General features: G+C 43.5%; 1 protein-coding gene and 1 pseudogene across 1 annotated transcript; both read right to left on the bottom strand.

Annotated features, from left to right (window-relative positions):
- Positions 1-4,590: 4,590 nt before the first annotated feature.
- On the bottom strand, positions 4,591-8,674 carry LOC110202581 (uncharacterized). The gene is made up of 3 exons (XM_078154500.1): positions 7,931-8,674; positions 7,304-7,399; positions 4,591-6,276 (listed from the first exon to the last, which is right to left on the bottom strand). Exons 1-3 carry the CDS (start codon positions 8,226-8,228, stop codon positions 4,736-4,738), a joined length of 1,935 nt encoding a protein of 644 aa, XP_078010626.1. The 5' UTR covers positions 8,229-8,674; the 3' UTR covers positions 4,591-4,735.
- Positions 8,675-14,224: 5,550 nt separating this feature from the next.
- LOC144456608 (uncharacterized) lies at positions 14,225-26,587 on the bottom strand (annotated as a pseudogene).

The following is a 26,587-nucleotide window of genomic DNA, read 5'->3' as shown; positions in this document are numbered from 1 at the left end:
ATCCTGCCCTCCCATTTATTCTATTCTTTCTTTTGACCCTGTCCCTCCTCAGAAGTATTTACTTCTGATTACCCCTTTCCCAATCTGCCCTCCTCTCTATCATCCCCTGCTCTCTTGTCCCCTTCTCCCCCTATTTTCCTGTAGGGTAAGACAGATTTCCATACCCAATTGAATGTGTATGTTATTCCCTCCTTAAGCCAAATCCTATGAGAATAAGATTCATCATTCCCTCTCACCTTCCCCTTTCCCCTCCACTGTAAGAGACTTTTCTGTTTTTTTTGTGAGATAATTTACCCCATTCTACCTCTCCCTTTCTTCTTCTCCAGTATAATCCTCTCTCATCCCTTAATTTTATTCTCCAGATATGACCCTTAATCTTCAACTCACCCTGTGCCTCTATCTATCTATCTACACATAATACATATAATTTTTTTCCTCCAACTACCCTAATATTGACAAAGGTCTCATGAGTTTTAAATATCATCTTTCCATGCAGGACTGTAAACAGTTCAATCTTAATAAGTCTCTTATGATTTCTCTTTCCTGTTTACCTCTTCATGTTCCACTTGAGTCCTGTATTTGAAAGTCAAATTTTCTATTCAGCTCTGGTCTTTTCATCAGAAATGCTTGAAAATCCTCTATTTCACTGAATGACCATTTTTTCCCCTGAAGGATTATACTCAGTTTTGCTGGATAGGTAATTCCATGCCCTGCGGTCCTTCAATGTAGAAGCTGCTAAATCTTGTGTTATCCTGATTGTGTTTCCACAGTACTTGAATTGTTTCCTTCTGGCAGCTTGTAATATTTTCTCCTTGACCTGGGAACTCTGGAATTTGGCTATAATATTCCTAGGAGTTTTCCTTTGGGGATCTCTTTCAGGAGGAGATCTGTGGATTCTTTCAATTTCTATTTTGCCCTCTGGTTCTAATATATCAGGGCAGTTTTCCTTGATAATTTCTTGAAAGATGATGTCTAGGCTCTTTTTTTGATCATGGCTTTCAGATAGTCCAATAATTTTTAAATTCTCTCTCCTGGATCTATTTTCCAGGTCAGTTATTTTTCTAATGAGATATTTTACATTGTTTTCTAATTTTTCATTCTTTTGGATTTGTTCTACTGTCTCATAATTTCTCATAAAGTCACTATCTTCCAATTGCTCTATTCTAATTTTTAAGGAAGTATTTTCTTCAGTAAGCTTTTGGACTTCCTTTTCCATTTGGCCAATTTTGCTTTTTAGGGCATTCTTCTCCTCATTGGCTTTTTGGACCTCTTTTGCCATTTGGGTTAGGCTATTTTTTAAGGTGTTATTTTCTTCAGTATTTTTTTGGGTCTCCTTTAGCAAGCTGTTGAGTTGTTTTTCATGATTTTCTTGCATCACTCTCATTTCTCTTCCCAGTTTTTCCTCTACTTCCCTTACTTGCTTCTCAAAATCCCTTTTGAGCTCTTCCAAGGCCTGGGACTGATTCATATTTTTCTTGGAGGCTTTTGATGTAGGAGCTTTAACTTTGTTGTCTTCTTCCTGTTGTATATTTGGATCTCCTTTTTCACCAAAGTAAGATAATATACTCTGACTCTTTTTGCGCTGCTTGCTCATGATCCCAGCCAATTACTTGAGTTTTAAACTCTTTGTTAAGGTAAGAGTCTGCTTCCAATGTGGAGAATGTATTGTCCCAAGCTTCAGGGGTTTGTATAGCTGTTTTCAGAGATACTTGTAGGGACCTGTAAATTTTCAGTTCTTCCAAGGTGGTATGATAAGGGGCAAGGTGTTTACTCCTTTCCTGGCCTGTGACCACAAGTATTACTTTCCGTCTTGTAACTGTGAGGAAGGGTTCCTCTCCACAGCCACTCCAAGCTCTACCACGCCAGTGTTCCTCTTCATGCCAGCACCGCCACAAAGAACTGTGACCCAGATCCAAACACGGACAAAGCAAGAGATCCCTGCAATCTCTCTCTGATCAGCCACTGAATTCCCCCTCAGTCTGTGGGCCGGAAGCTCAGGAAACAGCTGCTCCCCCAGGGCCACGCTCTTGGGGAATGGAGCTGAAACCCCACCTTCCTGTCTCAGAACCGACAGAAACAGACTTTTCCCACTGACCTTCTAAGTTGTCTTTGGCATTCGTGGATTGAGGAGTCTGGAAACCTCCACAGCTGCCCACGATTCAGTCCTCTGAGGCCTGCTCCAGGTTCACGGCAGCCTGCGCACCCACGCCACTGCACTCCCACCCTGGCGTGATACACCTTTCTGATCATCATTCAGGTTGTCTTGGGCTGGAAATTTGTTTCACTCTGTCTTTTTGTGGGCTCTGCTGGAATAGAATTTCTTTAGAGCCATTTTTTATGAGTATTTGGAGGGGTTTGGAGAACTCAAGCAAGTCACTGCTTTCACTCCGCCATCTTGGCTCCTCCCCCAAGACAGAAACTTAAAAGAAGCCTTTGCCAGCATTTTCAAGAATGCCTCTATAAATGTGCTCCTGCTGAGATCAGATTTCAGCATCCTAGATGCATCTTCTCACGTTAGGAGGTAAGGGAAAGTGTAGAGTTTGTAACTGAATGGGAACTTCAAATGGAAAAATTGGAGAAGAAAAAGTAGAAAATGGTCTTTGTGCTGAAGATGCCTATAGAAGGGAACTCAGAAAAATCCCATCCAGAGAGCAAGAACACTAGTGCTTAAGTGAGGTAGTTTGAATTTAAAAAAGAAAATGACTTTGGCAGGTGAGTGGAGGATGAACTGGTCTGGGGAGAAGCTGGAGGCTGGGAGACCAACAAGCAGGCTCTGGTAAGAGTCCAGGATGAGATGACAAGAGCCTGCACCAGGGGGAGGGCTGGGGCACTGGACAGAGCAGATGTGTGCAGGGAAGAGATCGTGTAAAAAGAGAAATCACTCAACTGGGCAGCTGACCCCATATGTAGGCTGAGAGAGGGAGGGAACGGTCAAAGGGAACAATGACGCTGCCAGCCTGGGTGACCTGGAGGGTGTTGGTATCCTCCAAGGGAATAGCCAGGTTCAGAAACAGGGAGGGTTTGGGGAAAGATACTGAGTTGTCCTGGGAGATGGTAAGTGGGAGATGCCTATGGGGCATCCACTTTAAAATGTCCTATTTATTAGTTGTAGAAAAACAAGTGTAAAGGAGTGCATCAGATGAGATCCCCAAGTGAAAGAGTTTAGGGAGAGAAGAAAGAAGGTCCAGGCCAGAGCCTTGGAGAAGCCTCTCAGACAGAGGGCATGACACGGATGCTCACCCAGCAAAGGAGGCAGAGAAGGGAGGAGTGGTCAGACAAGGAGGAGGGGACCCCGAGGGAGCAGAGCCATGAAATTGTCAGGGAAGACAAGATGAGGCCTGAGAAGAGGCCACTGGATTGGGACATTTGGGGAGGGAGTTAGCAATAACCACTGAGAAGATGAGAGAAAGTCTCCCAGGACAGGCTACTTTTCAGGCTTCCCCCCACCTGCTGACTCAGGTCAGGTACATGAGCATTCATGAAGTGTCTGCTGGGTGCCAGACATTGTGCTAAGCACTGAGGATACAAAGAAAGACCAAACCCAGGCACTGCCCTCAAGGAGCTCCTGGTGTCTAGTGGAGAGACAACCTGCAAAGGGCAAAGTACAAATGAGACACAGAAGGCGAGGGTCCATCTGGGGAGGGGGTCTGTGTGGGGTGCTGCACTGGCATTAAGGGGGACCAGGAAAAGCTCCTTACAGAAGAGGTGACTGCAGCAGGGCCCGAAGGAAGCCAGGGACCCTCTAAGGTCGGCTCCTACAATTCCCTATACATCTGGTATGCACTTCTTCACGCTCTTGAAATAAGCCCAGGTTTCTGCCTTTCTGGGTTTCTGATGTGTTTCCCCCAGGGTCTGGCAAGGAGGAAGGTATCAATCCACTGAGATCTGTTGATGGAATGGCTTCTTGCCCTCTGTTCCTCTGATGACAGAGAGGACTGGAGAAATGACCTGTCTACACCATGATTAGAGATACCACTTCAGGAAAGAGGACAATTCTGCTTACCTGACAAAGCCTGGGGGTGAGGAATATGGGGACAATCCATCTATAGGGTCGCCCTTGACTCCACCAAATCCCTGGCCAAGACACATCTTCCCAAAGATGCCCTTCCCTTCCACCACCTTAGTGTGCACCTTCTTACTCTCTCACCCGAATTTTATAAACAGCCTCCTGTTATCTGGGTCTCCTGCCTCAAGCCTCTCCCCACTCCAGCCCTCCATGCACAAGTCACTAAATGATTTTCCTATAGCACAGGTCTGACTATGGCACCCCCCACTGTCCCTCAATAAACTCCAGTGGCTCCCTATTCCTTCTAGGATCAAATACAAAGTCGTCCCTTTGGCATTTAACACTCTGCACAAATCTCAACTCTCAGGGAATTGGCATGAGGGTCACCCTTGTGACCCTGGACAAGTCACTTAACTCATTTGAGGCTGGCTTACTCATCTGCAAAAGGAGGGGGCTGGGCCCAGTGGCCTCCCTTCCACATCTATTTCTATGACTCCACAGCAACAAGGGGACAAGCCGAGAGCCCCTTCTTTCTGGCATCTAAAACAAGATAATTTCAGCAAAGAAAGTGAGGAAACAAAATATCAAAATTTACATTCTAATCCAGATCACCCCATCAGAGAGTTCTTCTGTAATGATTAAATTAATAAGGTTTCTCTCCATCACAAGTTCTATAATGTTGAATATGTGCTCTGATCTGGGGGAAGCCTTCCTGCATTTATCACATTCCTAAGATTTCTCCCTGGTGTGTATTCTCTTATGCACTGAAAGATTTGAATTCTGGGTGAAGGCCTTTCCACATTCATTACATTCATAGGGTTTCTCTCTGGTATGTATTCTCTTATGCATTGAAAGATTTGAAAACTGGGTGAAGGCCTTTCCACATTCATTACATTCATAGGGTTTCTCTCTGGTATGTATTCTCTTATGCACTGAAAGATTTGAATTCTGGGTGAAGGCCTTTCCACATTCATTACATTCATAGGGTTTCTCTCCAGTGTGAGTTCTCTGATGTCGAACCAGTGCTACACTGCGGGGAAAGTCTTTCCCACAATGACTACATTTAAAAGGTTTTTCTCCAGTATGAACACTACTATGTTTTGTAAGACCGGACTTCTGAGTGAATGCCTTTCCACATACACTGCAGTCATACGGTTTCTCTCCAGTATGAATACGACTGTGTTTGGTAAGACCACACTTCTGAGAGAATGCTTTCCCACACACACTGCACTGATGAGGGTTTCTTACTCCACTATGAGTTCTCCGGTGCAGAGTAAGATTAGAGTTTGATCGGAATGTCTTTCCACAGTCACTGCACTTAAATGGTTTCTCCCCAGTATGAATGCTGAAGTGCTGTCTAAGGTGTGACTTCTGGCGGAAGATCTTCCCACATTCTGTGCATTCATATGGCTTCTCTCCAGTATGAATACGACTGTGCTTGGTAAAATTAGACTTGCGATGGAACACTTTCCCACATAAGCTGCATTTATGTGGTTTTATTCCTGTATGAGTTTTCTGGTGCTGAGAACAGTCACTGCTTGAAAAGAATGCCTTCCCACATTCACTACATTCATAGGGTCTTTTTCCAGTATGAAATCTGCAGTGTCTTGTAAGACTTTTCTTGTGCTGGAAGACTTTTCCACAGTCACTGCACTTGTGAGATTCGTTTTGACTTTCCATACTAGTGTGTAGAGTATGATCTGCCGTTTGACAGGATGTTTTCCCACATTTAATCAATTCAGAAGACATTTTTCCTGCATGAGTTCTCTGGCATAGAGTAACTTCATTATTTGGGAAGAAAGAATTCCCACTTTCTTGAAGCTGCTCTTCAGCATGAATTCCATGTTTCTGAATTTGGTCCAAATCATAACCAAAAGCTTTCTGACATTTGTTAACCTCAGAATATTTCTTCTGTGAATGGATTTGATTACTTCGTCTTTGGTCTGACTCCAAGCTCCTTCTCTGGTTACCACTCTCATGGAGATCCATTACTACAGACATTCCACATTTTGGAAAAAGGACTAGCTCTGGGCTCACGGTTTGGCTGCATCTACTGTATTCAGAGCCTCTGACTTCATCAGCAGTTTCTGCTTGGATTACTTTTCCTTGTCTAGAGAGTTTCTCCTCATTGCTCTTGACACAACACTCCCAAGTTTTCCCCATTTTGGAGATGCATGGGTCATTACACAAGGACTTTTGCTGGGATAAGACTTCTATAGACATACTTAACTTTGGCATTGACTCCTTGGTCTGAGGCCTGGTGTCCCCATCTGAAGGAAAGAAAAAGTGTAAATGTCCTTTTCCTTGTATGAATAAGCTTTTCTGTACACTTCACTTTTTCCAATATTCTGTCTCGTATAAGCAATGTATGTGTTTTTTTCCAAGTGAAGTGAAATCAATTCTTAAGGTTTCCAAAATTACTCTGAAGTCACCAAGCTTATCCTTTCATTTAGCCCAGTATTATAGTAGGTGAATATGCCAGAACTGATGCAGATAATGCACAATTAATGAAACTATGAACAACTGCTCTCTCCCATACACCAATATGAACAAAGTACCTTAAAGTGCTTTTTTTTTTTAGGAAAATTCTTCATCTGAATATCACCCCTGGGAGTCATGAGAATGCGATCACTGGGTCTAAGAAGAGGAAGTTCTGAGGAGCTCCTATGCCGCAGAATTCCACTTTGCTTTCCAAAAAGATGAAAATAAGTCAAAGTTCCACCCACAGTGGAGCAGCGCTCCTGCATTCTGAAGGCACCAACAGAATCATTTGTATTTCTCCCTATCAAGTGACTCTGGTATAAAAGGCAACAACATCCAAACAAACTAGAGTAGTGGGGAGAAATGAGCTGTAAGATTGCTGTCTGAGGGGCAGCTGGGTAGCACAGTGGATAGAGCACTGGCCCTGGAGTCAGGAGGACTTGAGTTCAAATCCAGTCTCAGACACTTGATACTTACTAGCTGTGTGACCCTGGGCAAGTCACTTAACCCCACTGCCTAGCCAAAAAGAAAAAAAAAATCATGTCTGCAAAAGATCTCATGACCGGGGCAGCTAGGTGGCGCAGTGGATAAAGCACCAGCCCTGAAGTCAGGAGTACCTGAGTTCAAATCTGATCTCAGACCAAACACTTGCCACTTACTAGCTGTGTGACCCTGAGCAAGTCACTTAACCCCAAGTGCCTTTAAAAAAAAAACAAAAAACATCTCACGACCAAAAAAAGTCATCCAGAGGATCACATATATGCCCATTTTCATGAGGTGCCCAAATGTACTGAGTTTGGGCACTCACACACTCACCTGGCCAGCAGCTTCTTAGGACACTATCCACTGGAATCCCATGTGCTTCCCCTGACTCCAGCTGAGAGATCATGTCCACATTGGAATCTGCAAGGCCTAGTCAAGGGAAATGGCACAGTGATGGACAGGTATGGTCACCTCACAGCCCATGCCTCACAGACAGTCAGGAGACAGTGAGGAAGGGCCAGGGAGTCTGGGGGCTGTGCAGAAGCATACAGAAAACATCTGAAGGGTGATCTGGTTTCTTTTCCTGGGAAGATACAGCAATGGGACAAAGAATGGAGTTGGGTTCAGAGAGACAATGAGTTCATTTGACCCATTCAATGCTGAGGTATCTGGGAGCTGTCTTGACTTCAGTATCTGACTTGAGAAAGCCTCCCTGGACTGAAGAGAGCTGAAGCAGGCTCACACAATGAAGCAGACAGTTTCCAGCCATACAAAGCAAGAGCCCTTCAGCTGGGACCAGGCAGAGCACAAGAACCACGTCTCTTGGCCTCACTGCAAGTAACAAATGCTTGGTTTTCTTACAGGCCAAAGCACCAGTGCTGAACAGTGGACCCAGCCCCAGCAGAAGGAAGCACATAACCTTTTGGGGCAGATCCCAAGTCCCCAGAGGAGCCTCCTTACCCAGGCTGACCAGGTTCCTGTAGTTCTCCAGCATCACCTCCCAGTAAAGCTCCTTCTGAGAAGTGTCCAGGTAGCCCCACTCCTCCCAGGTGAAGTCCACAGCCACATCCTTGAAGGTCACTGATTCCTGAAACAAATAAATCTGTGCTTGGCCAGGGACCACAACCCAGACGGATGTAGAAAGGGGGGTGAAGGGAGACAGGAATGAGAAAGACTGATTCTTACTATATTCAGGTTGCAGATGGTTCAAAGCAAAATCTTGAGTAGCATTTACTAGGTGCCTCAGATTCTGAATCATGTAATAAAACAATAGTCATTGTCAAACCCATAAGCATTGATGGAGTGTCTGCCCTGTGTCAGGCTCTGTGCTGAGCACCGGGGATACGAATTAGGACAAAAGCAGTCCCTGCCCTCAAGGAGCTCACAGTCTAATGGGGGAGACAGCAGGCACAGAAGCAGTCCTGAGGGTTCAGCAAGGCCCCAGCAGCTGAGGAGACCAGGCGTGGGTTCCTATAAAAGTCAGGGCTTGAGCTGAATATTGGCAGATTAAGTCAGTGCCTCCAAGAGGGGCAAGGTGAGGGGAGAAAAGCATTCCAGGCAGGGAGAGGAAGCAGAGGCAGAGGAGAGATGGGGGTCACATGTGAGGAACAGAAAACAGGCCAGGCTGGCCGGGCCACAGGAAGCAGGGAGGACTTTAACATGCTAAGACAGGGGAATGAGGAAGGGCTCAGTTTGTGCAAAACATTAAATGCCAAATGGGGGGTTTTATCTGGCCCTGGCACAGTCAGAGCTCTAACCACTGTGGTCTGGGGACTGAATCTGCCCAGGTGCTCTGAGGACAGAGAGCACTGAGAAAGGACCTATCTACACACTGTGACCTGAGACACCTGTCAGGGAGAAGGACTTTGCTGCTTACCTGGGGGGGGCCTGCTGGTGAGGAACTCGGGGCCCATTCTGGCTCCTTCCTGCTCCCCGCTCTGGCCCGTACCCAGGCCCCTGGGGTCCCACGAGGCAGAGCTGGAAAGGAAAAGGCAGCCATGAGGGGGGTGGGCCCTTCCCCCTCCACCCCAGACCTGCCTCTGCCTGGGAAATGCCCATAGTGACCCTGGAGGCAGCCTGTCTGTGTCCAGGACTCAGGTCAACTCAACGTGCACTGATGAAGCGCCCACTGTATGCTTCACTGAATTCTAGGTGCTAGAGATGCCATGGAGACAGAAAAGCCCAGACTGTGCCACTCCCCTCCAGAAATGCCAAGTCACGTGAGGAGGGAGGGGGCAAGGGCAGCTGGAGAGGGGGGGCCTGGGCTGGGGCTGTAGGCTTCTTTCCCAGGGGGTCTAAATTCTAGAAAGGCCTGGTCAAGTGAGGAGGGAGGGGCGGTGACACCTGGGGGGAGTAAGGGGTGGGGCTTGGCGCTGGGTGGGGGGTCCTCTATGTCAAAGCAGAGCAGGAGAGGGGGAGATGAGAAGAGAGGTGAGAATGGAAGAAGATCCGGGGAGGGGGCGAAAGAAAAAGGGAAAGGAGAGGGGGAAAGTGAGGAGGGAGAAGCGAGGAAGGGGGCGGGGCGGTCCCGCCTCACTGAGAGCCCCCCCAAGGGTCCACGAGCCTTCTCCCCACTTCAGAGAGGAACCAACTAAGGCAAGGAGAGGGGCGGAGAGGCCGGGGAGAGGAGGGGGCGGGGGTCCCAGGCGCCCCCCCTTCCCCCACCGGCCACCCCTCGCCCGGGACGCAGGAGGAGCGCTGCCATGGACAGGACATAAAACCTCACGTGTCTCTGGACGGCTCTGAAACTGAACAGGAAGCATGAACTTCCGCGTCTGCGCAGTAGCTCCCTTGGCGAGGAACGCTCCCATCGCCGAGCTCCTAGGGGCGGGGCGTTCTTGTGAGTCTCCCGGGCAACGCCCCCTTTTTCTTCCTTGGCTGGAATTGGGGCCTGGGGAATCCGCTCCTCCCCCTCCCCGCCAGGCCACGCCTGGAGTTTTGAGCCAGTCAGAGGAGACGCTGCTGTCGCGGCCCCACCCCCACCGGCTTCTGCTCCCTCTCTCTGCTCCCTGCTCCCCCCAACCCCAGTACAAGTTTTCCAGGGAAGTTAAACAGTTGGCATTAGGTCAGCTGTCACCTGGGAGTCCAGGAAGGTCTTGGGCGTGAGGACTCGTCCCTAGGGAGCAGTGATGATAGCTCCTGGGGCTGAGGGCGCAGCTGAGCCTCAGGGCCACATGTACTGTGCTTTTCTATTAACAGAGTTACCAGAATTTGTATTATCATCTACAAATCCTGTACATCAAATACAAATATGCAAATCCTACAAAATTCTATAATCTGTAATAACACCATTGACACATAATACATCAGTGGGTATTTGGTCCTAAAGCACTCTTATCCTAACAGAATTAACATAGCTAACTCTCTGAAACCAGAGACTCTTTTACTCAGTTCACCAATGTCATCCCTGATACCCACCTAATCACAAAAACTCAGAAAAGGCTTACTAATTTGTGCAGGGGCATCAAAATGACCATCACCCAGAAACATGAACAATGACACAGACACTGTACCAGAGCTGAGGATGGCCTGCCTTCTCTCCCCTCCAGGAAACCACCATGGGGGCTGCCTCTTGCTCCAGATTTCAAGTTTAGCCTTTAATTTCAACAGTGACCAGAGGCAAGTGCTTTCACTGGCTAACCCTCACAGCAGATTTGAAATGAGAAACATCTTCTAATGAAATAGGCCACGCTAGTCCAGAGGAATTTACAGTTACAGGCAGCACTTCCCATTCACAGTCTGCATCATTTTTGCTGGAGGACAAACACCCCTTTCCATTTTATCCTCTGCTCCATTTCAGACTCAGTAAGTGTGACTGTTGGCTGCAGTAAAAGCAGCCACTGACACAGTGTGTGAGGGTGACGAGTATAGCAGGGTCCCCTCTACCCTGGGCAAATGGACTGGTCAATGAAATGATGACCTGTCTAAGCAAGATATGCACAGAACTCTGAGCTAGCCCCTCTTGCCTGCATATCTCTGATTATAATGTTCTGTAACTGCTATTTAGAAAACTGGGCATTTCCACTCTTGCCTATAGCTAAGCAGCAGTTATGGCTAAATCAGTCTGGCCATCATTTATGAAAATTGTAAGATTACTAACTAAGTTATTTGGGGTTATTGTTTTGATGTTAAAACCTAAACTTGGTGATTGATTACTGTGTGGAAGGGAGGGGATGAGGTGAAAGCCTTATCTGGATTGGTTCTGCCCATTCAAAGCAATCCTCAAGGCTAGTCTATTCCACCTTGGAGGAAGGGTGGTGTCAAAGAGCATAGCCCACAGCTGTTCTAAGGGCAGATGGAGTGGATATCCCTTACTCCCCTCACTTAGGAAGATCCCAAGGTCACCTATTATGTAGGGCAGTAGGGGGTGACCAGAGGCAACCATGTGGCAGCCACCATATACACTTGGATGCAGGACATCCACTCCAGCCTGATATCTCCCTCTAACTCCTCCTGGGGGTCATGGTTCCTCCATTATTTTACTTGCTCTAATATTTGGTCCATGTTTGTTTAATTCCTGGTTTGCTTTGTGTATTCTTGCCTGCAAAAATTCTACGTTCAACTCTTAAGATGCCAGCCCCTACCCTTGGTGGCCCCAAGTGGTTTGCCTCTCTCCACACTGGACTCAGCTGGCACTGCATCCCACACCTTCACACTGAACTCCCCCCATCAACCTATTCTCAGCCCTTGAAATCGACTCTTCGTCCCTGTCCAGCAGGAAGCAGCTACTGAAGACAATGACCTTCGCCCCTTTTCCTGAAAGATTCCTCCTGCCTAGTGTTTGAGTGGGGATATGATGTGGGGGGCAAAGAGTGCCCTAGGATTAAAAATAATATTAAGGGTTACTTTCCCAGGCCCTTGAGGGGGTTCGAGGCTCATTCTGTAGCCCATCCTGTACCTTGAGATCCTGGATCTTGAAAACTTCCCAAGTCCTTTTCTCTTTATCTCAAAATGCCATACAACTTGCACCAAAAGAATTGCCTTTGTTTCCCTTATCTTGAGATACCATAAAACTTTTCCTTTCCTTTAGCTTTCTTCAGATCCTTTTAGATGGGTACTGCAGGGTGTTTATCTGCCCACGACCCCTTGCAATGCTGCCTCCTACATTTCTGCCAATGCACTGGGACATTCCTTTGTGGTAGAATGCCGAGGCACCTGGTGTTTTTCTGAGCTGGTTTCCACCAGTTCCCCCCGCCCTCACTGAGGCACTTGGAGGTCCAGGTGCTGGTGTTTGCCTGCTCTACCCCCTGGGCTTCAGGATCTCTTCCTGGTTGACAGTTGGAAGTTCTGATAGCTTACCTGATAGTGGGTTGGAATCAGCAAGGCTGGGACTTCAGGAAGACTTTAGGTTACTTTCTTCAGCTCTTTTCAGATGAATGCTATAGGGTACTTATCCTTCTGGGGCCTTTTGTAGTGCTGCTTCCCTTATTTTTGCTGAGGCACTGCGAGTCCCATTTGCTGGGCTGCTGCACTGCTGCTCCCCATCTTTCTTCTAGTTCAGGTGTTCCAGGGTTTTTTTCTGGGGTGATATTTTCTGGGTTTTCAGAGGTTGATAGGGGAGAGTGCGAGCGACTACCTTTTTACTCTGCCATCTTGGCTCCCCGAAAAAGCTTAACACAGAAGATGGCACTTCAGTTGCACCTTCAAGGAAAGGGGGAATTTTGAGAGATAGAGGTAAGGAAGAAGTACATTCCAGTCACGAGGGGCAGCCAGTGTAAAGGGACAGAGAAGGGGCAGACTGTTGTGTGGGACAGTGGGTAAAGAACAGGATAAGTCAAAAATAGCTGGGGTCAAATGCTGCCTCAGACACCATGCCCACAGAGAGACGGCTCTATAAGCAGGGGCAAGTCATTTAACCTCTATTTCCCTCAGTTTCCTCATCAGTAAAATGGGGATATCACTTCCTTCCAAGCATTGTTATAAGAATCCAATGAAATACTTGTAAAGTGCTTTACCAACTTTAAAGTGCTATGCAAATACTTGCTGTCATCATTAGGAACAGAAATCAGTTTGGCTGGATAAGAGAGTGAAGAAGAATGTCTACTGACTGCTAGAGAGATAAATTGGGGCCACAGGAGGTTAGTGAGTAGAAGAGTCATATCATCAGAGCCCAGCTTCAAAAAACACACTGACAGCTGCGTGTGGGGTGCCCTGGAGTAAGCAGAGCCTTGAAACCAGGAGAGCAACGAGGAGATTGTTGGTTGCAATAATCACTCAGGTGAGAGCTAGCTGTGTGGCTAAAGGGGTGAGATAGAAGAAACATCATGAAGGCAGAAAATCCAAGTTTCAGCAACTGAAGGGATATGTGAAGTGAGCAAAGGTAAGAAGTCAAAGATAACAAATGGTGAATCCGGAGTATTAGAAGACTGGCGGTACTTTTAGAAGAAATAGGGAAGAGGATTGATTTTGTAGGAAGAGTGATGATGTATTTTGGACATAGTGAGTTCGAGATGTCTCTGGAACACAAGAGTTTTAAATACCCAACAGACAACCGGAAATCCAAGACTGAAACTTACGCAGGAGACCGAGACCAGCTGCGTAAATTTGAGTCATATGCAAAAAGAAAAACTCACCGGAGCTGCTGAAGTCACCAAGCAGGTGAGAGAGAGTTAGTCTGAGAAAGGAAGACATCAAGGATGAGAGCAGAATGGCTCAAGTTTAATGAAGGTGTTCTTCTGTTGTTCTGAAGGGGAGCTGGGTGAAAGGGAGACAACTTGAGCGTTTTTTGAAAGCACTAAAGATGTAACTGAAAGACAGAACAAGTAAGACTAAACAAAAGAGATGACCGGCTAAAATTGGCTGAAGAAAATGGGAGGGAACAGATCAAGGGTACACATGGAGGGACTGGCCTGGGCACAGAGAAGGGCGAGTTCTTTGTTAGATATGGGGATACAGGAGAGAGTGGGGGATGAAGTTATGAAGGCCTGAAACAGGGACATAATTGAATGAGTGCAGTGAAGGGTAATACAAATTCCTGCTGTGGAGCTAGAATTTGCAGGCCAATGCAGCTGGCTGAATATGGGGAGTCAGGGGGTAGTGATAAAGGAGAAGAAAGACTTGGAGATTACCTAGAGACTAAAAAAAATTAAGATTACCTAGGAGACAGGGTGGCTATCAAAAGCAAAATATTCATTTGTCCTCACCTTCCCCTCAGGCTGTCTTCCTCTATCTCTTCTCCCTTTCACAGCCAAACTGCAAGAAAAAGCTATCTTAGTCTTGCACGCCCCCCAACTTGTCAACACCCAACAACCAAACTTCAGTCTCTATCATTTAATTGACTTCTCTGACCACATTTCCAATTGCTTGCTAGATAATTCTCACTCAATGTCCCACAGACAGCTAAAACTTAACATGTCCAAAATCACATTAATTACCTCCCTCTGAATCATCTATAGACTTGATGGGCATACCATTTATGTCTAGAACAACAAGATATTACATTTGTATAATGTTCTAAAGTTTGCAAAGTATTTTACATGGACAATATGAAGAGAATGGCAAAAATGTTAATAACGGCAGAGGGCCAAACCCAGATGCTCAAAGTGCCTGAGCACTGAGCACTTTCTAAGTTGCCATTATTTAAACCAGTTATAATGCCACTGACCTATGTCTACTCATCTGTCTTACACACTGAAAGCATGATATTCAGGGAGTTATGCACTCTGGTTGAAGGGATTAATTTTTACAGTTTAGTGATGGGAGTTTCTTTCAGACACTACATGGTCACCTACCATTTAGTCTTCCCTCCCCAATAAAGACCTTCTTTTAACAAGTAAATATGATCAAAGAAAAGATTTCAACTGTTATGTCTGAAAGTTTATGCCTTCTTTTGCATCTCTAGCATGTGACCCCTCAACTGAGAAGAAATGCTTCACCATCAGTCACTGAGGGGCTTTCTAAATGCATTGCATTCTTATGGTTCCTCTTCAGTATTAAATATATTTACTGAAGAGTTCTTCTACAGGAAAAGCTTACTTTGTTATTTTAAGGTTTCTCTGCAGTATGAATTCTATAATGTCGAGTAAGTGCTGTGCTCCAGGGAAATATTTTCCCACATTCATTACATTCATAAGGTTTCTCTCCTGTATGAATTCTCTGATGTTGGATAAGTGTTGTGCTCCAGCTGAAAGCCTTCCCACATTCACAACATTCATAAGGTTTCTCACCAGTATGAATTCTAAGATGTCGATTAAGATCCGCCCTCAGGCAAAAGGCCTTCCCACATTCATTACATTCATGAGGTTTCTCTCCAGTATGAATTTTATGATGTTGAGTAAGTTGTGAGTTATGGCAAAAGGTCTTACTACATTCATTACATTTATAAGGTTTCTCTCCAGTATGAATTTTATGATGTCGAATAAGTTCTGTTCTCTGACAGAAGGCTTTCCCACAATCATTACATTTACAAGGTTTCTCTCCAGTATGAATTCTGTAGTGTTGTTTAAGATCTGTCTTTTGTTGAAAAGACTTACCATATTCACTACATTCATAAGGTTTTACTCCTGTATGAGTTCTCTGGTGCTGAGAGAGGTTAGTGCTCCATCAGAAGGCCTTCCCACACTCACTGCATTCATAAGGTTTCTCTCTAGTATGAATTTTCTGATGTTTTATAAGATATGAGTTTTGCTGAAAGACCTTCGCACATTCAATGCATTCATAAATCTTTCTGGTATGAGTTCTCTGGTGAGGAGTAAGTTCAATGTTCTGGAGGAAAGACTTCTCACATTCATAAAGGTTTTCTCTAGCATATATTGTGTTTTTTGATACAATCAGAATCATAAAGAATGGCTTTCTGACATTCATTACCTTTAGAATATGTCTTTGAAGAGATTATATTAAATTGTCTTAGGCCTGAATATACTTCGAAGCTCCTTCCCTGGATATTACTTTGGTAGAGGTTCCTTCCTATTGTGGGAAAAGGACTGCCTCTGAATTAAAGGTTTTGCTAGATTCGTCGTACTCAGATCCCCTCACTTCATCAGGAGGTTTTTCTTGAATTATTTTTATTTGTTTAGAATGTTTGTCCTCCTTGCTCTGCTTCTTCCTTATCCTGCCATGGTACTCCTGGGCTTCCCCAAACTTGGAGATGCACAGATCATCCCATGAGAAAATCTGCTGGGATAAGTCATCCATAGAAATGACCACCTTTAAATCTGACACCTTGATCTGAGGCCTAGTGGCCCAATCTGAAAGAAAGAAAAGAGTGTAAATACCCCTCTTCCCTGAATAAATATGCTTTTCTCTATTCTTCACTTTCCTCAATATTCTCATTATTATCGTAAATGAATAAAATGTTTTCACTTGAATCAATATCAGGTCTTATGTTTTCTAATTTTTTTTATTCACTATGCTTATCATTTCATATGACCCAATTATATTATTTTTTTTGTGATCAAGTTCATACATATTCAAAAGAGAGAAAAGGCATTAACTAACTCAAAGGAAATAAGGCAGGGAAATAGATTCTATGTTGAATTAATTTTATGTTCTGCCTGAAGAGCTATCCACAATCCTTATATTCTTTGAATAATATAAGGTATGCATTTTTTCAATAAGGTTTAAATAATTTAAGATTACTCTTTCCAAAATAAAGTGATATTGAGTGAGGTCTAGAGGAAACATCCATTCAACAGTTTTATCCTCATAAGCTTTCTTTCCGACACCAAGTCTCTGACATCACGTACTAGGTACTCTCAAGGGGGAGATCATCTGAGGTTAAATATATACATATATTTTCCATCTATTATTTATTTTATCACTTCCAATATGGTGTGATCAGAGGAACTGTCCAGTTTTATTAAATTGATAGGCTACTCAGAGTGATTTGCTCTTATATATCCTTAAGTCTGAAGAGAATTGGAAGCTTTCTTCATCATATTTATGTAGATTCATTCTTACAGATAAACATCTATTTTGTGGAAAAAGGATAGGCCCCACACAGATGCTTCTGTTATATTTGTTTCACTAATTTTGGAAGTTTCTTTTGTATGGTTTTGCTCATCTAAAATGGTTATCATTGCTCTGATCCCTTTCAAATGTGGCATGACCTGGGCTCCCATCAATGTGAAGACCTAGAGATTATGCCTTGTGAGGCTTTCCTAGGATGAGTCTTCAATATATAGGCTTTGGGAGCATGTTCTAGCAGGGCAGAGCAGCACACATGAGTCATACCTTGACTTCCCTCTATTGAGGAAGGTCGTCCTCTTGAGCCACATGCACACCTTTGGGAGGGACACACATGGAGTGGTGAGGGAAGAAGGCGACACCTACCTAGCCAGCCAGATCAGCTGAATCAACCCTGGTGATGAATGGGGTGACAGATGTAGCAGCCAGATTGCCCTCAGAGAGCAAGAGTTCACATGGTGGTCAGAAGAAGCGATACAAGGACACTCTCAAGGTCTCTCTTAAGAACTCTGGAATTGCTTGTGTAACATGGGAGACACTGGCACAGGACTGGCCAGCATGATGTGCCCACATCAGAAAAGGTGCTGTGCTCTATGAGCAAAGCAGAATTGAAGTAGCTCAAGAGAAAGGCAAGATACACAGACTTAGAGAATCCACCCCAAAGGTTCACACAGGCTATCTGTGCCGGACCTGCGTAGAACATTCCGAGCTCACATTGGGCTGATCAGTCACAGTCAGACACACTGAAACTTGACTCCAGCACAGTGATGTCATTTTGATCCTCTTTGAAAATGAAGGACAACCACCAACCTCAATATAAATGCCCAACTCCAGAATGGAATCCTTCTGTTTCAAGCCCAGACTCTCAATTGAAATAAAAAGCAAACCTTAAGCTGGCTCCCCTGGCTGTACTCTCAGGCCCTAAAGCTCTCTTGCTTCCAAGACTGTGTTTCCTATTACTACAGACCTTCAAGCAGAATGCTACTAGGTGGGGGTGCAGAAGAGGGTGGTTCTACTCAGGTATACATCAGCCTAAATGACCAAAGAGGTCCCTTCCTCTTCTGAACTGCAAAGATCCTATGATAAAGCAACCTGTAGGAAAAGAGGAAGACCAAGAACCGTCTGCTCTTCTCAGCATAATACCTCTTTCCCTCAGACTGGAAGAATCTGTGTACAAGTGGACAGAAAAAAACAAGAAGTGGACTGGGTGATGTTCTATGAAAGAAGCCCAGGTCAGGCAACTTCAGCTCTTCTCCACATGTCTAGGGAGCTGGAAGAGAGATTCCTATGCCCATTTAAGTGGGCTGTGAGTTGAGTGACTAGCTGAGCTGTTAGGTGTCATGTACTCAAGTGCCTGGCCATTCCTCACTCACCTGGACAGCTGTTTCTTAGAACTATACATACTGGCATCAAAAGAACTTTACCTGAAATTTTGAGGCCTAGTCATGGGAAATGGCAAGTGATGGGGATAGAGAGTCATGTCAGAACCCAAGGAGCCCTTAGGATCAAGCCAGGAAGGTAGAGGGAGTCTGGAAGCCATGGAAGAATATAAAGAATTATCTCAAAGGTGATTGGTTTATTTTCCTGGGAAGATATGGTAAGAATGGAAATGGTTTCAGAAAGACAATGAGTTCATTTGACCCATTCAATACTAAAGTATCTGGGATATTTCTTGACTTCAAGTATTTGTCATGAGATTTTAGAAATCTTCTCTGGCCTGAGTGAACAGATAGCTGGAGTCGGATCACACAATAACACAGCTGGTTTCCAGCCATACAAAGCAAACACTCTTCAGCTGGAAACAGGAGCACAAGCACTGTGATTAACAAATGTTTGGGTTTTGTTTTGTTTTGTTTTTTTTACAGGTCAAAGCATCAGTGCTGAATATTAGACATAGCACCAGGAGAAGGAAGCAAATAACCTTTCAGGGGCAGATCCTGAGTCCCCAGAGGAGCCTCCTTACCCAGGTTGACCAGGTTCCTATAGTTCTTCAGCATCACCTCCCAGTAAAGCTCCTTCTGGGAGGTGTCCAGGTGGCCACACTCCTCCCAGGTGAAGTCCACAGCCACATCCTTGAAGGTTACTGATTCCTAAAACAAATAAATTTGTGCTTAGCCAAGGACCATATCCCAGATGGATGTGGGAAGGGAGCTGAAGGGGGCAGGAATGAGAAGGACTGATTCTTAATATATTCTTACCATATTCAGGTTTCAGTGTTCAAACCAAAATCTTTAGGAGTATTTACTACATGCCTCAGGCCGTACCAGATTTTGAATCATGAAACAAAACTCTTTTCTCTCTAGGTTTTCAGGATACCCTTTTCCCCTGGTTCTCCTCCTACCTCTCTGACCACTCTTTCTCTGCCTCCTCTGTGGTATCCTTCTCCAGATCATGACCTCTAACAGCATCAATCCTGGGCCCTTTGCTCTTCTCCCTCTATGCTGCTTCACTGGGTGATCTCATCTGCTCTCATGGATTTAATGACCATCCAATATGACTAACATGAAAACATGTTTTGAATGACTACACATGTATAACCTATGTCAAATTGCTTGCCTTCCAAATGAGGGGGAGGAAGGGAAGGAGAGAGGGAGAGAATTTGGATCTGAAAAACTGAAAAAAGATTGTTAAAATTGCTTCTACATGTAATTGGGTAATAAATAAAATATTAAAATTTTTAAAAATAAAAAAGCTGAATGGGAATAGAAAAGAATATAACTTTTTCTCAGCTGTACATGGCACCTTCACAAAAATTGACCTCGCATTGGGGCATAAATATTTCACAACTACATGTAGAAAAGCAGAAATGTTAAATGTATCCTTTTCAGACCATAATACAATAAAAATTATATTCAAAAAAGGGCTGTGAAAAGATAGATTAAAATGAATTGGAAACTAAACAATCTACTCCAAAAGAATGAGTGGGTCAAAGGACAAATCATAGCAACAATAATTTAATTAGAATGACAACAATGAGGTGAAACCTTGTCCTAAATCCTGGGGATAAAAAGACAAAAAAGAGAAAGTCAGTGCCCCTGAGGGAGCTGGGCAAAGACTCTTTTATTTCTTTCTTCCTATTCCCAGATCATAGCATAGTGCTTGGCAAATAGCTTGGCTTAATAAACATCTGATCAACATTCTATAAGGGAGACTAACTGTATGTTATTTGAATGAACAAAATGAGTGCATTCACAATGTATATTTTCTTTTAATAGATCTGTGAATTCCTCAGGACAGCAAACACAGCTGAATAATTTGGTCTGCCAATGCAGATCACTCCCTGCTCTGCAAACTTACCCTCTAAAAGTTGCCTGGGGCCCTTGAGGTGTTAAGTGAGTTGTCCACTCAAAGAAACCAAAAGGTATCAGAGGTGGAACTTAAATGGATGTCTCTACCTACTTTACAACACTGTCTCTGCTTTACAGAATACAGTATTCTGAACTTGAGGAGGATTCTGGGAAGATGGTGGAGAAGGTCAGAAAATTCCAAGCTCTCCAGATTTCCCCCACAAAACAAGATTAAAATAGTGTCTCAGGGTGAATGCAGAGTGGTAAAAATAAACAAGAGTTGGGGCAGAATAGGGGTCCTCCTGTGACAATTGGAGAAGATCTAAAGAAAAATTCCAGGAGGATGTTTGATTCCTGCGAAGGGTAAATACCTCCAGGCCAGTTCTGTGGAAACAGCAGGCAAGTTTGTGGCTAGCTGGGTTGGGAGGCTGCTTTCAGCCCCAGCCACAGGAGCTTTCACTTCCAGAACAGTGTCAGGAGTTGGGCATCGGACCCAGGGAAGACCAAGGGAACCTCAGCAAACAAGGAACACCAGCCCCAGCTGTGCTGGGGAAACAGCCTCGGGGCAAGAAGAAGCCAGCACAGCCCAGTAAGTGCAGAAGCAGTGGGGTGGAGATGCTACTGGCTGTGGGTACTTTCAGGAGGCTGGATGTCTTGGTTTCAGTTTCAGGCCAAAGGGGACAACTGAAGGAGGATCTGAGACCAGAGGCACCATCCCCCATACCCCAGGACTAGAGGTGATTACAAAAAATAAGCTGCTACAAATTTTAAAAAAATGAGCAGGCAAAAGAGAAAGAATCCAACCATAGAAAGTTACTGTGGGAAAAGAGAAGACTGGGAGTTTGTCTTTAGAGGACAATACTGAAGAGTGAAAAAAAGCCTCTCCTCCCCCAAGAGTAATGTCAAATGGTCGCCTGCCCCAAAAAAAATTTCATAGAACTTAATGCAAGAAAAAGAAGAATATTATGAAAAGAAAGTCAACCAGTTAGAAAAGGAGATACAGAATGTTTTTTTTTAAGGCAGTTGGGATTATGTGACTTGCCCAGGATCACACAGCTAGTAAGTGTCAAGTGTTTGGTCTGAGGCCAGATTTGAACTCAGGTCCTCTTGACTTCAGGGCCGGTGCTCTATTCACTGTGCCACCTAGCTGCCCCAAGATGTAGAATCTTAGGGAAGAAAAAGACTCCTTGAAAATTAGAATTGGTCAAGGGGAAGCCAGTGAAGTTATGAGACCAAGAAATAATAAAACAAAATATAAAGAATGAAAAAATAGAAGAGAATGTGAAATATAAGAAAAAACAACTGATCTGGAGAACAAATCAAGAAGAGAAAACAAGAATAATTGGATTACCTGAAAGCTGTGATTTAAAAAAAAGAATCTTGATACACTAATACAATAAATAATTAAAGAAATTTGTTCTGAAGCATTAGAACAAGATGGGGGTGGAGTTGCAAAACGATCCAACCATTTTGGAGAGTAACTTGGAACTATGCCCAAAGGGCTATAAAAATGTGCATACTCTTTTACCCAGCAATAGCACTTCTAGGCCTGTATCCCAAAGAAATCATACAAATGCGAAAAGGACCCACACGTACAAAAATACTGATAGCAGCTCTTTTTGTGGTGGCAAAGAATTGGAAATTGAGGGGATGCCCCTCCATTGGGGAATGGCTGAACAAGTTGTGGTACATGAATGTAATGGAATACCATTGTGCTATTAGAAATGATGAACAGGCTGACTTCAGAAAAACTTGGAAAGATTCGTATGGTCTGATGCTGAGTGAAGTGAGCAGAACCAGAAGAACATTGTACACAATAACAGTCAGGTTATGCGATGACTGATGTTGGTAGACTTAATCCTTCTCAGCAATACAAGGATCCAAGACATCTCCAAAGGCCTCATGATGGAAAATGCTATCCACATCTAGAGAAAGAACTATGGAGCTTGAATGCAGATTGAGGCACACTATTTGCTATTTTTTTTTCTTCTGTGGTGTTTTGTTTCCTCTTTCTGGTGGTTCCTCCTATTGGTTCTAATTCTTACTTACAACACTAATGTGAAAATATATTTAACAGGAATATATATGTATAACCTATATCAGATTGTACACCATCTTGGGGAGGCAGGTGGGGAGGGAGGGGGAGAAAAATTTAAAACTCAAAAGCATATGGAAGTGATTGTTGATAATCCAAAATAAATTAATTAAAAAGTCTTGCTGGCAATGACTGAAAAAGACCCTTCTGTGATTTTCATGGGACAACCTATTTCCCTTTCCTTTATAGAGATGGACAATGGAGGCATGAGGGTCTCCAGGTCTTCATATAATTTTTCTTTGACCTTATCAGGGCTTGTCACAGCAGAAGCATATGCATTAATGATGATGGCATGGTGTTCAACAAGTGGAGATCCCATTGTTGTGAGCTTGCCATTCAGGCCTTTTGGGAGGCATACAAGCTTGTTGATTAGATTTGATTGCAAATCTATGCCAGCTCCTCATCTCAGTGACTACTCCAGAAGAATGTGTATCCATCTCTGATTTCAGTAAGCTGGCCTTCATTTGCTACTCTTGTTTCAGTCAGGGCTGCTATTTGCATGTGATACCTATTGAGTTCTCATGCAACAACAGTTCTTTGTCTTTTAGGTCTACTGGATTTCAGGTTCTCCATAGGTGTCTGCATAATCCATGTACCAATGATGAATTAAATCACCTTTGCAGAAAAAAAAAATAAGAGGGGAAAGTAGAACTAGAAAAAATTCACTGATCACCACCTGAAAGTGATTCTACAAGGAAAACCTACAGGAAGATCATAGTCAAATTCCAAAACCCCCAGCTCAAGGGTAAAATATTACAAGCAACAAGAAAAAAAAAATAAACATAGCAGTACCAGAATTAGAATCATATAAGACCTAGCAGTGGTGACACTAAAACAATGCAGGTCTTCAAACACTATATATCAAAAAGGAAAAGAACTTGACTTCCAGCTGAAAATATCATACCCAGCAAAGTTAAGCATAATCCTGAATGAAAAAGGGGGGGGGACATTTAATGAATTGTCAGACTTTCAGGATTTTGTTTTTTAAAAAACCTGAACTTAATAGAACATAGAATATATAAGATCCAAGAGAAATATAAGGTACATACTAAAGACTAAGGGACTCAATAAGTCTGTTTACCTTTTATATGGGGAAATGAAAAATGTGTGTCTGAGATTGTTATTAGTAATTGGGTAGTTCATAAGAAAGATTGGGATAGACCCGAGTATGATATGATTTAAAAAGTAAAACCATTTAGGAACAGGTTAAAAGATTAGTTATTTCATACAAATGAAGTGCAAGAGGAAGAACTGGCAGAGGAATTAGATGAGGGAGGAGGGCTGGTGGTTCGGGAACCCTTTCATCAGGAATGGGTTTAAGAGGGAACAATACCTATAAATCCAGAAGGGTATAAAAGTATTCTAAATTCAGAACAAAGAAGATAAAGGGGAGATTTTTAGAAGGGAGAGTGAGGAATTAGGATAAGGTGGGTAATAGAAGGGTGTTTAGATTAATGGGAATGGGAGAAGGGAGAGAGCCTGGGGTGGGGGTAGGTTAAGTAATAGGGCAAGGTAGCAGGTAGAAGTAGAGGAGTCAGGAGGGATAGGAAATAAGAGATAACACATAAACATAAAATAAAGATCAGGAGTAGAATTTATTAGGGAAAAAAAGCAGGGATAGTAATCATGATCTCAGACAAAGTCAAAGCTAAAATAGGTTTAAACATAAGAGAAAAATAGGGAAACTATACTGTATGCCAGCCATATTAATCAATATTGTTTTAGTCTATTTAAAATAACTAGATCATATAAGGTTGGAATACTGCCGTGGTTTAGGAAATGACGAGTTGGTGAACTTAGAAAAATATAAAGGAAGAGGTTATCCACCCTCAGAGAAACAGAGAACAAGTATAGTACAGTCTTACCTAGATACATATGAATGCATATGTCCATATATGAGTATTATAGATATTAGGTACATGTATGTGTAAGTGTATATATGTATGTGTATATGCATGCATATATCTGTGTGTATATATGTGTGTGTGTGTGTATCTGTGCTTAATTGTACCTTCTTGGGGGAGAAGGGAAGAAGGGAGAAAAAAGAATAAAGTAAAAAGTGCACAGCAGAGAACAAAAGAAAGCTTACAAGGAAGCAAGGAAAAGATGGAAAGCTTTGAACACAACGTGCATTATTTATTACATAGGCTTTCTTGAAGTGCCAGCCCATTGGAGTTGCACTCTCTGAAGTAGAGTTGGAATGCTTGGCATTTTCGTTTGAGAAAGGACCTTTCTTGAATTTTTTTTTTGCTTTCTGATGAGGCAATTGGGGTTAAGTGACTTGCCCAGGGTCACACAGCTAGTAAGTGTCAAATGCCTGAGGCAGGATTTGAACTGAGGTCCTCCTGACTCCAGGGCTGGTGCCCTATATGGAAATTTATTGCTATATATTTTGAATCCTCTCAAATTCTGTAGTACACATGGTAATGCTTTTTTTCCCCTTTTCTCATTCTGTATTTATGTTTTAATATTGAAGTTTATAATGGGTTTCTTTTTGAGTATTTTAGTTTTTTCTTTTCTTATTTTCTAATGTAAGTTTTAGTATTTAAATTTGCATTTCTTTTTCTTTTCTTATTGTGTATTTAAGTTTAAAGTAAATTAATAAAAATAGGAAAAAAAATAAATTTTGCCCAGAAAGAAAAAGTATTCTCAACATGTAGGACACATCCATGAACAGCTGACTTGCTGTTCCTTGGCCCACTGTATGTTTTCACTGGATGTCACTCATGCTTTCTCTCATCTTCCTCTTTCCTGTCTTCCTGGAAGCCTCAGGCCACATCTTGCCCTCCCACAGGAAGGCTTTCCTGTTCCTTTCAGGGGCTGGTGACTTGAGATGACTTTCCATCTGTGAGGTATTCTATTTTTTATGGACCTAACTAGTTCTAGGTTGCTTCTGCTATTCCACTGTATGATCCTTGAGGCAGGGAGTGCTTATGCTGTTCTTTCTAGTTCCAGAACTTGGCTGGTTGGTTGACTGTTGTCCCACCTTCTTGAAGAGGAGCAAAATGACATCACCATGCTAGACTCAAGGTACAGTGTGTCCGACTGTGGCTGGTCAGGCCAATGTGAGCTCAGAATGTCCTACCACATGTTGGGCACAAATACTCTGTGTGAACCTTTGGGGTGGATTCTCTAAATTTATGCATCTTGCTTTTCTTTTGAGCTAGTTCAATTCTGCTTTGCTCACAGAGCACAGCGCCTTCTCTGATGAGGGCACACCACAGTGGGTGGTCCTGTGCCAGTGTCTCCCATTTCACGCAATCCCAAAGTTCTTCAGAGAGACCTTGAAAGTGTTCTTGTATCACACTTCTGAATGCTTGCCCTGTATGAGCTCTCCATAAAATAGTCTTTTTGGCAAGCATGTGAATACTTGCCCTGTGTGAGTTCTCCATAAAACAGTCTTTTTGGCAAGCATATGTTTGGCATTCAAACAACATGGCCAGCCCATTGGAGTTGCACTCTCTGAGTTGGAATGCTTGGCAGTTTAATTTTGAGAAAGGACCTCAGTGTCTGGCATCTTATCCTGCCAAGTGATCTTCAGATTCTTCCTAAAACAATTCAAATGGAAGTGATTCAGTTTCCTGGCATGGCACAGGTAGACCGTCCAGGTTTCACAGGCATTCAATGAAGTGCTGAATAAAGCCTTGTGGTCTAACTCATGGAAGGCACAGGGTATACCAAGACAAAACAAACAACAATCTCCAGCCTCTAGGAGCTTTCATTTTCCTGGTAAATGTAATATAAAAACAGACAAGTCAAAGATGATTTGAGGAAAAGAGAAGCAACCAGAGACATCGGGAAAGGCATCCTGGTAAATTAGTCCTAGAGCTGTACCTGAGGTAGCATTGTATTGATACAAATAGAGATGCGGAACTAGATTCAGGAAGAATTAAGTTTAAATCTGCCCTCAGTGTGTGACCTTGATCAACTTACCCTCAGTCTGCCTTAGTTTCCTCATATGTAAGTGCAGATTGTTATAAGGACTAATGATACCTGTAAAGTCCTTAGCACCATGGAGTCAAAAACTGTCTAATCTACAAGAAAATGAAGCAGAGCTCTGAGCCAATAGCGTTTTATTAAAGTGCCCATGGCCTCCTCTGATGCAGTGGACCTCAGATCTTCCTCACAATGTGAGGTGTCCCCTGTTTCCAGGGCCTTAGTTTTATAGTGCTGATAGCCAGATGACACAGAAGAGACAAAGTAAAATTAGAGTCTCATTGACTGATAAGACCTAAATCTTGGTCATCTAGGAGAATCATCAGTTCATGCCTATTATGACTGGTAGAGGATGTCCAAATATGGGGAGAGCTGATGGCCACTGACTGGCCCCAT

The sequence above is a fragment of the Phascolarctos cinereus genome, unplaced genomic scaffold (assembly GCF_003287225.1).
Source record: "Phascolarctos cinereus isolate Bilbo 61053 unplaced genomic scaffold, phaCin_HiC Scaffold_4;HRSCAF=312, whole genome shotgun sequence".
Classification (NCBI taxonomy): domain Eukaryota; kingdom Metazoa; phylum Chordata; class Mammalia; order Diprotodontia; family Phascolarctidae; genus Phascolarctos; species Phascolarctos cinereus.
The sequence above is the reverse complement of the archived record's forward strand: the minus strand, read 5'-3'. Positions and strand labels throughout refer to the sequence as shown.